The sequence below is a fragment of the Lathamus discolor genome, chromosome Z (genome assembly GCF_037157495.1).
Source record: "Lathamus discolor isolate bLatDis1 chromosome Z, bLatDis1.hap1, whole genome shotgun sequence".
NCBI lineage: Eukaryota > Metazoa > Chordata > Aves > Psittaciformes > Psittacidae > Lathamus > Lathamus discolor.
The window spans coordinates 98,086,248-98,102,466 of NC_088909.1; the positions used below are offsets into that span (position 1 = coordinate 98,086,248).

Consider the following 16,219-nt stretch of genomic DNA (forward strand, 5'->3'; position numbering starts at 1 on the left):
GAGCTGAAGAAATGTATAACCAAGTATCTACACTTGTTTAGAGACTGGGAGCTGTAACTTAACCTCCTTAAATTTAATACTGCTTTTACAGACAATATGATTTTAATTTACTTATGAGATAAATTTTTCTGACACAAATGCTAGGTTTTATCCATGGGGTTGCTTTGTGAAGAATTATAGTTTTGTAAACTCAATTGTTAAAATATCTTAGCAAAACCTGAAGTGCAATTACTCTGAAATACCTAAAGCAGCATCTAATTTCACAAGAAAAAAAGGAACACACTAACAGCAAGCTTAATGAAAAATACTTATTTTATGTATCACAAATTAACATATCCAATTAGTTTTTAATTCATTTGTATAGATAGCAAACTTCAGAAATTAGCAATGACTTTGAAATGTTTATTCCAGGTGTGGATTTTATTCTGACATCATACTCTGCACTCAAAAATATCTTCAATTAACTAGATCCAGTAACAGTTATACTGCATAGAATAAAAAGAAGGGTATGTCTACTTAGGTTGATGTTAGAGTGAACTTGGTGACTGTATAGAAATGCTGGTCCTAAACTCTTAATAAGGTTTATTAATTATACATGCCATTTCTTTACAAGATTTAAATTCATTATAGAGCAGTGACTGTCCCAGAACAAAATTCATTACTGGGTAACAGAAATACTCCCATCTATCTAACAACTACAACTGAAGGCATATGCTACAGGCAAGTTATATTAAATGTTCTAATCTTAGGTTACACTAAGATTAAAAAAAATAGACTTCTTGCCAAACTGCTAACATTTAGTTATTTTTTACACCTGCTTACAAGAACAGGTTTCTGCACTACCCTATGTAAACCCCAACCTGAGATAATTGAGGGAATTTGCATGTTACACAAGAGCACTAAACTGAAGTAAATGCCGTTAAAAAACATATACCTCTACTTTTGTTTTTTAATGTGCTTTTCACGCAATTAGCATTTCATTCTTTGTAAAAACTAAAATAATGTAATTTTTCCTAGATAGATGGAAACACTGCAATACTGCATTGCAATTCTAGAGGAATTTCTTCCCCTTACTTTTCATGAAACATGTCTGAACACATACACACAAATCTCTCATCTACAGGAACTGGCAGCTGCAAAACTGCTTTTTCTTGGGAAAGCTGTATGAGGTGTCAGCTTCACCCATTATGTCACACTACAAAATGCAGACCTAATGAAATATACAAATATATGAAACCTAATTCTCACACTGTTCTACAACAATCACACAATCATTTGTATTTTACACTGTCTCATTTCATTTTCTGGTATTAATCACCTTAATCTTCTGCAAGATTACTATACAAATTACAACACTTATAGCTCTATTTTTAAGGAAATAAACCCCCTATAATGTATTTTTGGAAATGAATGCTAATATATTGGTTATAATTAAACATTCTGTCATTTCATTAATTGGCTTCATAAAATAATATGTAAACAAACTGTTCACTCTTAATAGTGTTCTATTAGTTTCCTCTTTGGGAAATTTTTGGGGGTTATGGGTAATGGGAAGAAAGGGAGAGGGGCTGGATAAGAACTTAAAATGTAAGAGAAAAAGGTTACTTACCTATAACTGTAGTTTTGAGAGTTTTTCTCCGGCAGATTCACACTCTTGGGTTGTGTGTCTCTGCTGCTATGGGCTTGGAACGAACTAAATATGAAGCGCCCACAGCAGGCATCCAAATGCCCCCTAACTGATCCAATTATTGGAAATACAGTTATTACAGATCCACTTCTTCTTAATTCAAAGAATCCAGAGTAAGATTCCAAAGAAATGGGTAAAATGGATGCTTAGAGGTAAAATATATAGGGAAAATAACACAGATACGAGTAGGTTTGTCTCATTAAAAATACATCTAATGCTTTTAAGTTAAAAAAAAATATTAGCCTCCCAATGAAACTGTTAGTGATAAATGATTTCATTACTTTTCTCACAAACTCCAGAGAATTGTGCCTTTTACAAGGACAATTCCTTAATCTGTTAAAACAGCTGCGTTACATATAAGTGCCTTTGAAGTAGCCTTAATCTAACAGTGAACACACAGTGCTATGTATGGAAGAGTTCAAATTAAAATTTAGCAAATCTGAATAAAATAAAACACTACAGAAATTTGAAAAAGAGTCACTGAAAAAAGATGGGTTACTTTCTGGGTTTTTTTTTTTTTGTTTTTTTTTTTTTTCTTTTTTCTTTTTTTGTTTTTCCCCAAAGTAATTTTCAAGGTTACCTTCCCTGTTTCCCTTCCTAGAGGACTCAGGGCTCATTTTAATATCTGCAATACTTTTGATTCACAGTATTTGGGGTTTTTAGTAAAGCATGAAAGGTCTTGAGGTACAGTGTGAACCTGAAAATTAGTGTTCTAAATTTTGAAGAAAAAGAACCTAATGCAATTTTCTAGGAAAAGTTTATACCTAAAGTGACTGACTAGCTTTAAACTATTTGACTATACACAAAAATAACCCACTGGGGTTATCTGAACAGTGAACAGTTAGAAAGCACAAGCTGATGAGAAAAACTGAGGTTAGATAAAATTTCTCTCTCAATATCCTGCCCAATCCCTACAAAGGAAAAGAAGATTTCTGAGAAGAACAGAAATTCCTAGGACATTATTTTCTAAAACTCAACAGGACTTCCTAAACTTCTTTTGAGTAGTCAACTTCAGAAGTGAACAGAACACAACTCCGGTTAAATGAACAAACCAGGTTCAGAATATGGACCCCTACTTTTTTCAAAAGTATTCAGCAGCACCAAGTAGTACAGGAAATAGGACTACTGATAATGATTAGAAGAGAAGAAAGTGTGCAAGAAACTTCACTGCCTTTCTAAAGATATGACATAAGAAAAGTATCACAATGCACCTTAGCCAAGGATGGTTCATTTGTTGTGATTGTTGTGGAAAAAGATAACCCCTTTCTGTATCAGCCCTTCCAAATCACTTTTTTTTCCAACTCAGATAATCTGAGTCTTGATCTAAGCTGGATCAATTTGTAATTATACACATCCTTTCCAAAGAGAAAATATCTAGGATTGATTAACAACTTGTATCAGATGAGGATATAAATGCCATTGTGAGGGGGCAGTGGGAACTGAACACCTGAGTATGTCATGTTCCATGGATTTATTTACTTGTTCTGTGGGTATTAGACATAATAGATGCATTAGAATGTAACATCTGGTGCCAAGTGCCTTAATCGTTGTAATTTCCAACTATTCCTTTCATTAACAAATACAGACAAATTACTTGCAAAGTTAATCAATACAGAGAGACTTCCTTGATGGAAAAAGTAGGAACAGATGGACTCTTGCCCTTTCACACAGAGCACAAGGGTGAAACCAACTTTTTTGAACTCTGCATGTCTCTATCATGATGAAAAGACCATGTAATCCACTTAATCCAAGATCCAAATGGATCAAAAGGATAGAATTATAAAAACAGAGCTCTGAAAAGTACTCAGATCCTAGACAAAAGTCTATATTATAAGATCACTCCTTATGCATATCTGATACACATTAGATCAAATCTGCCAGATTTTGCATTAGTGATTTTTGCACTAAGAATCCCTCTTTCAAAAAGCGAAAGCATGATGATCAGGTTCCAGAAAGAGATGCTGCTTTTCAAAGAAGAAGGCACTTGTGAAAAACTTTTAGTTCCGCCTCTGAAACAGAGACTGCTTCCCACTTCGAGAGACACTGTTTGGTAGAACCTAAATACTTTAATAGCTTTGTTAGAATTAATGACTTATTACAGAAAGTACCGTAATTACCAAAGGGCTCCAATCTCCACTTCCCACATGTGCCAAACATTATAAAAGGACCTCAGTATTAACAAAAAAGACCTTGGCATTGCCTTAGATAAGTGTACCTCCCCCAACAAATCTCTGCCTCTCCCCTGGAAGAAACAATTCCACCACACCACACTACAGGTTCCAAGCCTCTGAAAGAACATGGAATATCTAACCAAAGCCTCACAGTCAGAAAGAAAGTAACTGAAAACCTCTGAGGAAGCGTAGCACTACAGATATTTCATGTGTAAAAAAAAAAAAATGACAGAAGAGACCAGTAACCTATCAAAACTTGTGAGTACAATCCTACTCAAAGCAAGTTATGCAAGACAAAAAAGTGTGCTTACACAGAAAGTGTAGTGTTACTGTAATTATGTATTCCCATGCCTAGACTACAAAAGCAGCAAATAATTCTTTCCTGCGCGTTTCAGCATGCGCTAGCATCCTAAGTAAGTTCTCTAGAGGGAAACTGGCTATTGTAAAACATCAGCCAGCATTACACGTTCCCATTTGAATTAGACAGAGTACTTGCTACAGTCACACTATTTCCTTCACATAATGTGACCTGAAGTTACAGTGTATGTACTAAAATGCACAAATGCCAGGCTTTTGCATAAATACCATAAGCAGCTTCACAAAAATTAATGACATATTTAGGAGTTATTAGATAGATTTCTAACAGACATATTCCCATAGGAACAATACAGGAACCTTCCTCCTGCAGTCACACCAAACCGAACAACTATAACTAGAACAACCCCAGCGTGTGTCAACTTGTAAACATAGTACGAACATACAAGCAACGCAAAAGCATTATTAAAAAATAAACCCCCTATTTTTCCAAGGTAACAGCTTTTCAGGAAATCTGTCACAAGACTGCTAAAAATCATTCTACTCAACACTATTCATTCATGGCTGAAATCCCAGCAGCCAAAGTGAAAGGAGCTGCTGTCTAGGAACATATCACAAGTGAACAAATTGTGAACATCTGTCTTAATATAAGGTAGCAAATCCTGCACCTGATCAATACCAATTGCAGGAACTCAGAAACAATTGAGACCTGCCAGAAGATGCAGTTAGAAGGGAAGCATAAGGCTGAAATAATTTTGGGAAGGTGGTTACTGAGAAGTGGTGAAGGGGAGAGATCACTTTCTATAAAAATCACTCCTTTCCCCAGAAAAAACAAGTCAGAGTCCCATTACGTAGCCCATGGCTACGTAATTATGGTAAACAAACTTTACAACTAATGCTCAGCATTTCCTGAAAGCCAGAACAAAAGAGAAAGTGTGTTTTAGTCTTGCTTTAAGTGCATTTTTCCAGATGCTTCTCAGCTAAAATGTGATGAGAGTCTACCTGAAGTGTGCAGATAAAAAGTAGCTTTTATAGTATGAGGAGACAAACCACAATCTCTCAATCAATGAATTTAAAATCAGTAGAAGAGATTTAAGCAAAGAGGCAAATTCCCCATTTCACTAAATTAAAATTAAAGGTGAACACTCTTCAAGGCGAGCACACATTTTCTTCGGCATATTCACATACAACATTTTCTAAAAAGGCTTACTCACAAAACAAGAAATATCTGAGAAGTTAAACCCTCTAGTAACTGCAAAAAACACATTTTCAAACAGACACACAACTCTCTCTCTTCTCCTCTCCCCCTGCCCCAGCATCTTTAAAAACAGAAAAAAAAAAGAAAAAAGAAAAACCCCAATTGGAGTAGGGAGAAAATTTGTGCTCCCTGTGCCAGTTAAACATACAAGCTGTATCTAAATTCAGTTGCATCCACACAGGCATGTCCAAAATTGACGATTTTCACCTTACAAAACTTACAAAATCAGAATGTGCATCACTTTCCACTCTGCAAGATTTTTCTTGGGAGTGTCTAATAAATTAGGATTTTACTGTAGAAGACTTTTTTTCTCAGAAGTTAAACACAGTGCAGAGGAAGTCTGTGAAAAATACTTACGTTAACCTATTACTACGTAATTCATAAAATACGTTATCTTAAAGATTTACATGTGGACTTAGCATCTGATTTTGGGATTTCTGAACTCTTGAGACCTTCAAACCAGTTAACAACAGAGAAAAAAAAACAAAACAAAACAAGCCAAAGAGGATAGATTCAATGAAATCAGTTAGACAACCAGTACAGCTACTGAAGTTAAGAGAAAACGTTTCAGAGGCGTATCTGGTTCTATGCTAGAGACTACATAGATACATGGTAGTTCTCTAAAGCTTGTAATGATTACATAATAATGGATATCCAGCTGAACAAACATTGGAGACAAGATAGTAGTGTATCTTACCAAATCATTACACTTCTTTTAAAAGAACAGATGTGATTTTAATCTAATACTACCTTCACATTAGGCTCAAATGTGTATTTTCATAAATTAGGCAACATGGGTAGTTAATTAAAAAATTCAACTACCAAAACTTACTACAAATTTTGACTTATGATACTACTGGGATTATAGAAACTATAAACAACATCAATTGTACATCATTCAGTCTCATGATTCAAAATAAGAGTAACTTAAAAAGAATTTTGAAACAAGATCTTCACTTTCCATAAAGACCACAAATAAAGAACACTAGATATTAAAAATATGCATATATGAGAGGTTACAGATCATTGTTGGAGGGGAATGGAGATGAATGTCACAGAAGAACCTACGCTGAGTAAACAGAATTGAACTATGTGACAATGACAAGTTTTTTAATATATATATATGGAGTTTATATGCATATATATATATTTATATAATATATAGTGTATACACACATACAATCCTTTTACCTTTATCTTGCACTTCTTTTGAAAATCGCTCCCTTTCAATAGCTGATTCACGTTCTATCCGCTCAATTTCAGCCAATGCATCCAACTCTACTTCATCATATGACGTTATAGTTCCTTGTTGCGAAACCTGTTGCTGTGTCTGTACCACAGGAGTTTGAGGTTGTTTTGCAGCAACTGAAGTGTTCTGTTGTAAAACAGGCACTTGTTGTGCCTGTAGGAAAGCTGTCTGTTCGTGCTGCGGCAAACACTGAGCAGCGTTTAGTGGGCGGTTAACATCCTGTGGAGTAACGGGTGTTTTAGAAGTCTGTCCTGGGTACTGCACATTAAAAGGAATATCACCCTCTGACACACTGCTGTTTTCCAAACCAGAAAGCATATCATCCTGCTGGTCCATATCCGAAGATCTTACACGAGAGAGTCTTAATGTAAGCTTAGTGGAGTCCTTGGAAGGAGAACTAATGATATCATACATTGCAGCTTTTTCAGTCTGGTCTTTTTCATCCTTGCCTAACTTCATTTTCTTTTGTTTCTTTTGCTTTCTTTCTGGAGAATCTAACAATATGTCTGGGGGAACATCTCTAGGTGATGAATAAGGTGGAGGCTGAGACTGTTGGATTAAAGGTTGTCTTGATCCTAGAATAATAATTCAGAAAAACTGAACAGTTATGTTGTTTCATGTTTATATAAAAACACACTAAATATAACCTACGTAATTTTAATGTGTATTTCTACATATATCTGTGTTCACAAAGGTCTAAATAAAATTGGTAGGAAGCACATCATTCCTTGATCAAGACGTAATCTAGATAGTTGCAGTGTATTTCCTAGGAACTTTAGCAGTCCACTGCAGGTAGGCAAGGGATCATTTCAGAGAAGATGGAATAAAAAAACCCACCACCAAAAAAGAACAGTAAAAATAGTACCTGCAGGTTCAGAATATCAACTATTAGAAAATGGTCAATGAAAGTAAGTTGACTACAGAAAAAGGAAAGATCAAAAAGATTCATAGTAAGCTCCAGTGATGAAGACTTAATGATCAGTGAACAGGCATTAGCTATTTCAGCCACATATTTTAATTTTTTCTTTTTAAGAAAAAAACAAACGAACCCAAAAAAAAAAAAACAAAAAAAAAAAAGCAAACCAAAACATACACAACCTCCTTAACTATGTTACTATCTGGATAACACTAATTGTCTTAAGCTATTTTTCCTGCCTTATCTCTCCTCCCCCCTCTTTTCTTTTAACGTATGAAGTTTTCCTTCTACATGTACTTATTCCAGATTTTAAGTGTATCTAGAGAAGTTTTTAAAAGACATTTTTAATTAAAAGCACTGTCCAATTAATCACATTTAAATATTTTGTTCCTCAAATTTAACTAGCTCCACATAAGTGTTAGCCCAGGCAAAAAACTGTGAAAAACAGAGAAGCTTTTCAACCTGTCCTAATCATAATTTTTACCTGTAATTTTTGGCTTAAAAAGGAATACTGAACAGAGGGGAAGCCTTTTCGCTGGACCAATAGGGCCAGCCTCCTCTTGTTAAAGCAAACATTTATCAGATTTATTAATCCACTGGGAATGCTGGTCTTCAGAAAGCAGCGACTGAGATTATTATTAGTCATTCATTATTATACCCATTATTATAGGTCAGTACTTCTAACAATAATAAAAAAATAACTGTAATACAGGTTCCCATGTGCTTCATTCAAGAAATACTACTAAACAAGAAAGCAGCTTTATTCTGCAGCTTAAATTTCTACTACATATTTTAAGAAATATCAAGAATGATTAAGTAATGTACTGACCTGTACAACAAAATAAAATGGATACTTCTTGCAAAATTTAAATTCAAATGAAAGGTGTGCCTTTACTGATGACTTCTTTGCACACACTGCTATACTTATTTCCTCTCCCTAGTAATTATGTGAGAATACTTCTGTATATAGAGTATAGGTTATGAAATGGGTGTATCTTACCCCTTCTTGATCATTGGCAACACCTTTATACTCTGCCAATAACATGCACAATGTTGGGAAGTCCTATTTTGACTCCTCCCAATTCTCAAGAACTTTGCACTATTCTGCTTCCCCTCCTCCTTCACCCTGAAAATCTGTCACTTGCTTTTCACCAAAAATTTCTATTTTTGTGATGCTCCCCCTAGTACTGTCTCTTTTTGTAATTTAAAAGATTGTCTTAGCATAATGTGTAGCAGAAATCATTAGCTATTGATTTATTTTATTTATTTTATGGTAATGACTACCATTCAGGACAAGCTGCATTTTCACTTCTACAAATATTACAGGCAGCTCAAAACTTTTCAAAGAGATCTTACTGACATCTTACTCTTGAATTATCTCTTACATGAATATTTCTGAAGTTGCAACAATTGAACATTTACTGGTTTTCACAGTTACACTTCAAATAGAGGACAGAGATTTTATTCTCCCTGTCCTAGATTTTTAAATAAACACGACAAGATTGTTCTGATTTGGCATTAATTTGGCATTTGACATGCTGAAAAACAATACTGCAGACACAGTATTATCTTTGGGTAGACTTGAGGAGGTCAGAAGGATTTCAGTGCATTCCATTGAACATACATAGAATCCAGTAAATGAAGAAACAAAAGCAAAAAGTTTTCCCTCTCTTAGGCAGCACTACGAACAGATATCTGAAAGTATCTTTCTCCTGAAGGAAATTCCTGAAAGGTTGACAGTAAGGCCTATAAGCTGCACTGTAATTGCACATGTTCTGGCAGTAACTTCACATATTTATGAGATGTCTAATGATGGTTAAGCCTCTAGCAACTAGGAGGCTTAGAAGCCACAATACATATATACTGAAGTGAAAAGGAATTGAAAAAGATGAAGTGCTCTGGAACGGTTTCACTCCACTTCAGATATTAGCAGTTTCGAACAGGTATCACACACTGAGTATGTACCACATTCTGTTAGATGCTTAGACATCAGACAAAACATCACCCATTCTACAGACTGAATTTTGTCTATTACTGTTGAAGTCAGTCTGCAATATTTCCTGTGGGAGAAGGCTTGAGCCATTGTATGTCTGAAAACGAAGCTCTTAGAAGACTTAATAACAAGAAATGTTTTTGCAGAAAGAATACACAGACTCACAGTTATGATCTGTTTGCTGAACCAGTTGAGATTCCAAGGTTGGTAAGTTTTGTTCTACCACATGCTGTCAATGTAGTAGTTAATATGATGATCTTCGGAAATGATCTTTGGGAATGAATGGAATTTCAGCAGCTTTTAAGTCTAAATCTAGGGCTGTCCGGTATTCAGAAGGGAAAAATCTGACCTTCTGTAGTTCATCTTCCATAGCATCAGTAAAAGAACTTCATGCAATGACTCTTTATATGGCAGGAATATGTAAAACTTGTGAGGTAAAAAAAAATTCTCCACTGATTTTGGAAGGTCATTGTATCATTACCAAATAGCAAATATTGATGATCAACCAGGTAACACCAAATGTAGCTGAGAAGCAGGTAACATCAGTAGCAACTTAGACCTCAACAGAGAACAAATATATCCATCAACAGTACCTCCACAGTCTTTCAGTCATCCTGACCACCCATAATAATTCTGGAACTGGATCTCTGTATTAATTATTTTTCCTACTGATTCCTAGTGGTAGATGGCACTGAGTATGGAAGAAGTTTTATCAATTGCTGTAGCAACTTTTAAACATTTTTTTCTGTGACTCTTGACTGATTTCTTATCAAATCCTTTATAATGCAAGCAACTATGAAATGCATTGCATTGGCAGTGACTTAGCCTTCTTAAAAATGTAAGGTCTCAGAACCAGTTCTTGTTTGTTTACAGAGCTTCACTCACTCATTGTGCATCAGTAACTTCAGTAGCAAACAAATAAGCTTTTTTCCAGGAGACTGAAGACGTCACTGACGTCTCCATCTTACATTTTCTGTCTATACACTTTCAAATCACACCACAGTAGTTGCATCTCACTCAAGCATTCATGATACTTTCTCTGATGATCTGTAAGCCTATTCAGAGTAAAGGCTGCTTGCTTTTCAAAGCTGATGCATCAAAATCACACCACTGATCGCTTTCTTTGTTGTGATCCACAGAGTTAAAAAACAACTATTAAGGTTACCAAGAACTTAGGATTCGCATATTTTACACAATTTTAAAGAATTACTAGATTTCCACTTGCACAATAACTTCCATAATTACTCAAACTTCCAAAGGATTACTCAAAACCATATCTTCATATTTCTTTGACTCCCCGGCAAATAAAGGTTTCCAGATGTTGACAGAAAGTCTTTCACCCATCCTACATCCTCTTTTGCCAGAAGCATCATTACCTACACATGAAAGCTGGCAAAAACCTAATAGTGAACAAATGAAGACTAATGTCTAATACTTGGTTTATAGCACACTGGAGAGAAACTTCAGGAACATTCAAGTGCTACATCTTTTTAAATCCATAGCAAAGTGATCCTTCAGACTCTAGAAGCATTGTTTAAATGGGTACCAAATTGTTGTACAAACCCGGACACATCATTCCAGACTTTTTACTGAAAAAGTCTCTGGAAAGAGAGGCTTTAAGAAATTCATATGTGCTACCTGTGGATTATTAGACTTCACATCTGAGTAATTACATTGTAAATAAGCTCCTGAAGGCAGAAGCTGGAGAAGGAGAAAAGAATCAGAGCCTCCATTCTGCATTCATACTAATGTTTACCTGTCAGAAAGCTAAGAACCTGATGATGACAACAGAATCTGAGGAACACACTACTGCCAAAAGATTTTAAGAGAATGGAGTTACAATGTGTAAATGGAACTGTCTCATACTTTTTTTTTTTTTTTTAATATAATATGATCCTATTTACCACTTTCACATAATGAAATGTTTCCATGAAAACGGGATCAGACAAATTCATCCTAGAACTCTGGCTAAACCAATCTCAGAATTGGTAATATTCATCTGGAGAATATGTGTCTTCAGCAGACTGACGAAGAGAAAAACAATTCCTTCAATAGGATGGTTAACAACTGCTCAGAGTGTTCCACATAGTCCATATGATTTAAGTACATACTGGAAGAATAAATTCTAGGACTAGGTACTAGGATTGAGGTAGTAATAAAGAGGCAGCATTCCAATGTCAGTTTGTTAAAAGTATCATCAAAATAATATTATTCCATAAAACAATCTTGTGGATTAAAGAGAACTGAGTGCCATATCTAGCCTTTAGCATGTCTTTCTATGTAGTTTCTCATAACAATTTCACTAACAGCTGAGGAAGTATGATCTAGACAAAAATACAGTAAGATTGCAGTATACCCTATAGAAAAAATGTGTTCATCAACTATCAGTTGCTCTTGGTAAAAATGGATGGAATGTAAGTGAACAAATGCTGATTGCCAGAGTATTGTATTAAGAACAGCAGTTTAAATTATTTGTTATTTATAACTTCTCATGTAACTTACTATTTTCTTAATATAAAGGTCATAACAGCTTTTGGTGTTGAGTCTTTGACAGGCCCACCACTGCTTTCAAAAACAGAATCAAAAATTACAAATTTCTTGACTAATTAGAATAACTTTTTGAAACAAAAGACATTCAGTGATAAGCACAGAAAAATTTTATTCTGAGAAAGAACAACTGTAACATCATGAGAGGAAGATAGGCAAGCTCTACAGACAGACACCAGTATGTTTAAAACAACTTGCAATAGAAGTCCTCATATACAACAGTAGTATCATACAAACTTGTCTACAGTAGTTTTCTGACTACCATCCTTCTAAGTCTTCAAATAGTTATAGTTACAGCTTAGAACAGTACAACTCAAGATAAATGCACACCACTTAAAGCTCAAGCAAAAAATCAAAGACAAGTAGAAGCTCAGAAACGGTGGCTTATGTAAAGATGACAGAAAGTGACCATATGTAAAGATGATAGAAAGAGACCATGCTGCTCTGCCTGGAGAAGATTAGATTAGTGCAAGTCGTGATAATGTTCTTTGATATGTAAATGACTGCTACAAAAAAAAAAAAAAAAAAAAAAAAAGGACATGAATGGTTCTTCCTTGCCCACTGCAAAGAAGTGAAGAAGTGTCACGGCTAACTGCAACAAAAATTATTCAGGCTAAGCATTAGGAGAAAAGCTTTCTAGCACTAAGAATTCAAATGGGCTGCATGGCAAGAATAAGGAAATTCCATTTTAACAACTGACATTTTAAGAACAACAAAAAAAAATGATGGAGGTTATTGGGAGTGATACTGGTACAGCTCATCCAACATCAGATGGGATAAGAGGATGATGGGAAGCACCCAAGTCCTTTCCTGTTCTATTTTCTAAAATCACTGAATCTTCCTCTAGAAATCTTCCCCAAGTTTTGTACCAGATATAAAGAAATCATTGCTTATTTTGATTAATAATGCTGACATCCATTTTCAGAGAGGATAGCTTAATTTAAAATTCAAACTTAAAGGGACAGCACATGAGATAAAGAAAGAACATATACTGGAAGGCTTTTAGGGACAGACTGCACTCATTTTCCACTTACTCTTTCAACAGTTTTCATGAAGGAGTCCCACCACTTTCTCCAGAGCTTCAAATGCCTCATGAAAAACTCAGCTTTAGCTGTTCTAGCTTAGGACTGATGTATTCAGAAGGATCCTTGCATAAGAAAATTAAGACTTGAAAAAAGAAACAAGAATGAATGTTTATTCTGGCCCTGTCAGAAAGAATCTTTTGAGTGAATTTCTTCCACCTTTCTTTTGAAGGAGAGAGGATGAGATGACACTTTTTCTTAACAAGTACTTTTGAGAGCACTGAAGTCTGTACACAGATCTGAGAAGACTCCTAATTCTTCTTGCCACCCACAATGCAATGAGAGGCAAAGTGTAAAGAAATCTCTCTAAAGAAGTCCTATAAACCCCTGTGAAAATAAAAGCAATCATTCAAAAAATTTCAGAAAATAATCAAATACCATTAAGAATTTCTGGAGGGAATACAACTTATTTCTAGAAAAGGCTGCAAAATCATATACTTTTGGAAGGGTTATTGCTAGTCCTAACTTAGACGTTTTCTCAGGAGTTTAGGAAACTGTATGGAAACAGGACTGCAAATTATATGAACACTTCTCTTTGGAATGCGATGGAGTAAAATCACTGTAGAAAGCTTTCCTTTATACAGATCTTTAGATGCTGTCTTAAACAAATCTTTTCTGAGGTACCAGAGGTACAGGGAACTAGAACAAATGGCTAAAGGATTTTGATGTGTGACTGCTCTTGGGTAACAGAATCCACAGAATATTTCATGAGATCAACAAAAGGAAAATAGTCCAAGTTAATTCTTCATAGGTGTATTCATAAAAATGAAATTTTTAAGAAGGTAGATGTGGTAACAGATGATAGCATGAAAGCAGAGACAAAGGACAAACACTAGCCTAGAACTTCTGGATAAAACTTCAGCTGCTCTGGTACCTTTACTAAAGTAGAAGTATAGCAAAGATTCCTGCAACAGAGAAATTTTACTCCACTCAGTAAGTGAATAAACAAAATAATACAACTTCTTCCATCTCTCAAATATTTGCCTGAGTTGCAAACTTCTTCCTTGTTCGGATTCTGTCAAACAGCCAGTCACGGTCAGTCTTAATGTAATTCAAGACTCTGCAATCACACTCTCCAAGGCTCAAGAAGTCCTCGCTACTTTCACATCAAAAGTATGAAGTATAGTCTGTACCTACACCTTTGGTAGTCACCTCAAGTTTCTGTGTTATATAAGGAAGCTTAGATATAACATCCTCCCTGAGATCTCTCTTTGTACTGATGATGTTTAGTGCCATTCTTTTTGTCCTCCCAAACAAATATTGAATTATTTTGCTAATCTTCTTTATCAAAGTGTGCAACCTTTCAACCAAACTTCCAAGGCTAATGAAAGTACCAACCAAAAAAAAAAGAAAAATCAACTTTTCTGCATCACTGGAAAATTTATCATCACAACTTTCACCCCAAATAATAGGCCAAAAACTGTCAGGGATCCCACATTCCAAATATCACTTTAATTATCTACGCCTCTCCCATACATTTCTAAAATATGAGATTAGAGAAAGTAAATGTCTGGCAAGATCCTTGCAGCATCAAGTTCTCTTAATCAAAGTTCATTAATCTCCTTAAGAAGGCAAAATGGTAGCACCATTAGTAACAATACTTCAGTTGTGTGCTTTATTAATAGGAAAACTAAAGCTAACACACAGGTCAATAAATCTAAAAGCTCCTCTCATGCTTTTTCAGCCCCACTAATGCTGAAACATTACGATCTAGACTGTAAGATCAGATTGTTTTCAGAAATAATCTGAAAAGTTATCCCTTCAAAACTGGGTTCTGACACAGCCAAATGAAACAGCAGCAACTTTAACCAAAAAAATAATTCAAATACTCTTCTGTCTGAGCAGTAATCATGTATCTGAGTGCAAGTAGCTTAGATTCACAATGTTGTTGAACTGATCAGTGTGACAAAGACAGAAAAACAACCACATTTAGTTTTCACCATTCACACAAGTCTTACAAGTCCTTTAGCACACAGCTTCATGAAATACTGATGATGCTGGCATGCTTATACAAGTACTTCCACTTGCCACTTGAGCCACATTTCTTCTATCACTGTTTAACACATTATATGCCTACAGAAGATGAACTACAGAGATCACTCAGCAGTCATAGGATCATAGGATAATTCAGTTAAGAAGGAATCTCAGGAGGTCTTTATTCCATCCTCATGCTCAAAGCAGGGTGAGCAAGGCCACATTATGCAGAGCTTTACTCAGCCTGAACTCGAAAACCTCTAAGGATAGAAAATGCACAGATTCTCTGGCCGACCTTTTCCAATGCTTGACTGTCCTCATAGTGAAAAGGTGTTTCCTTAGACCTAGTTAGAATCTCCAATTTCAATTTAAGTCCACTGTACCTTATCCTTCCTCTACAACACTGAAAAGCCTGACCCACATCTTCCTGATAATCTCATCATAACTACAGAAAGGCTGCTCTAAGGTCCACCTCTGCCAAAGACATCTCTTACCCAGGCTACACAAGGCCAGTAACTTCACCTCCTCTGGAATCTCCCCTGTCTCCTGTTCTCATTCTCCACCTACCCTGACCATCTGGAAAGACTTAATTTTGTTTAGGGCTAAAGAGGAAAAAAGCACTGTTGCATCTTTGTTATATAAATATATACATAACAGTTTATATTTTATAATATATACATCTTTATTATACATAAACACTGAAAAGGAAAATTAGAAAGAATATGCCCAAATCCCTACCTTACTAAATCTCATGTATATCAGTCATTGCTGCTTAGGGATAATACTAAAATTCGCCTTTAGCATAAAGAATTATTTTGAGCAGATTTTTCCTGTTCCCTCACCAGACTGACAGTTCACCCTATTCCTTCTCCACAACTAAGTTTTTCAGCCTTCATTTATGATATATGTATTGAGTTCATTGCACTACATTCAATTTCATGTCCTTAAGATTTCATGATTGCAAACAAGTGCTGCATGTTAAAACACTTTTGAGCTGGTTAAGTGTTCAATACTCGTAATGCTGCCT

At 35.3% G+C, this 16,219-nt stretch overlaps 1 protein-coding gene across 3 annotated transcripts in view; it reads right to left on the reverse strand.

Moving 5' to 3' along the window:
* Positions 1-16,219, reverse strand: part of NIPBL (NIPBL cohesin loading factor) — a 159,418-nt gene that overhangs the window by 69,316 nt on the left and 73,883 nt on the right. For 2 of the 3 annotated variants that reach the window (XM_065661218.1, XM_065661215.1), the window contains one exon: positions 6,623-7,255. The exons of the other annotated variant lie outside the window; for it this stretch is intronic. In XM_065661218.1, the coding sequence (XP_065517290.1) occupies positions 6,623-7,255 (633 nt within the window). The remainder of the gene's footprint in view (positions 1-6,622; positions 7,256-16,219) is intronic. 3 annotated transcript variants of the gene reach the window in all.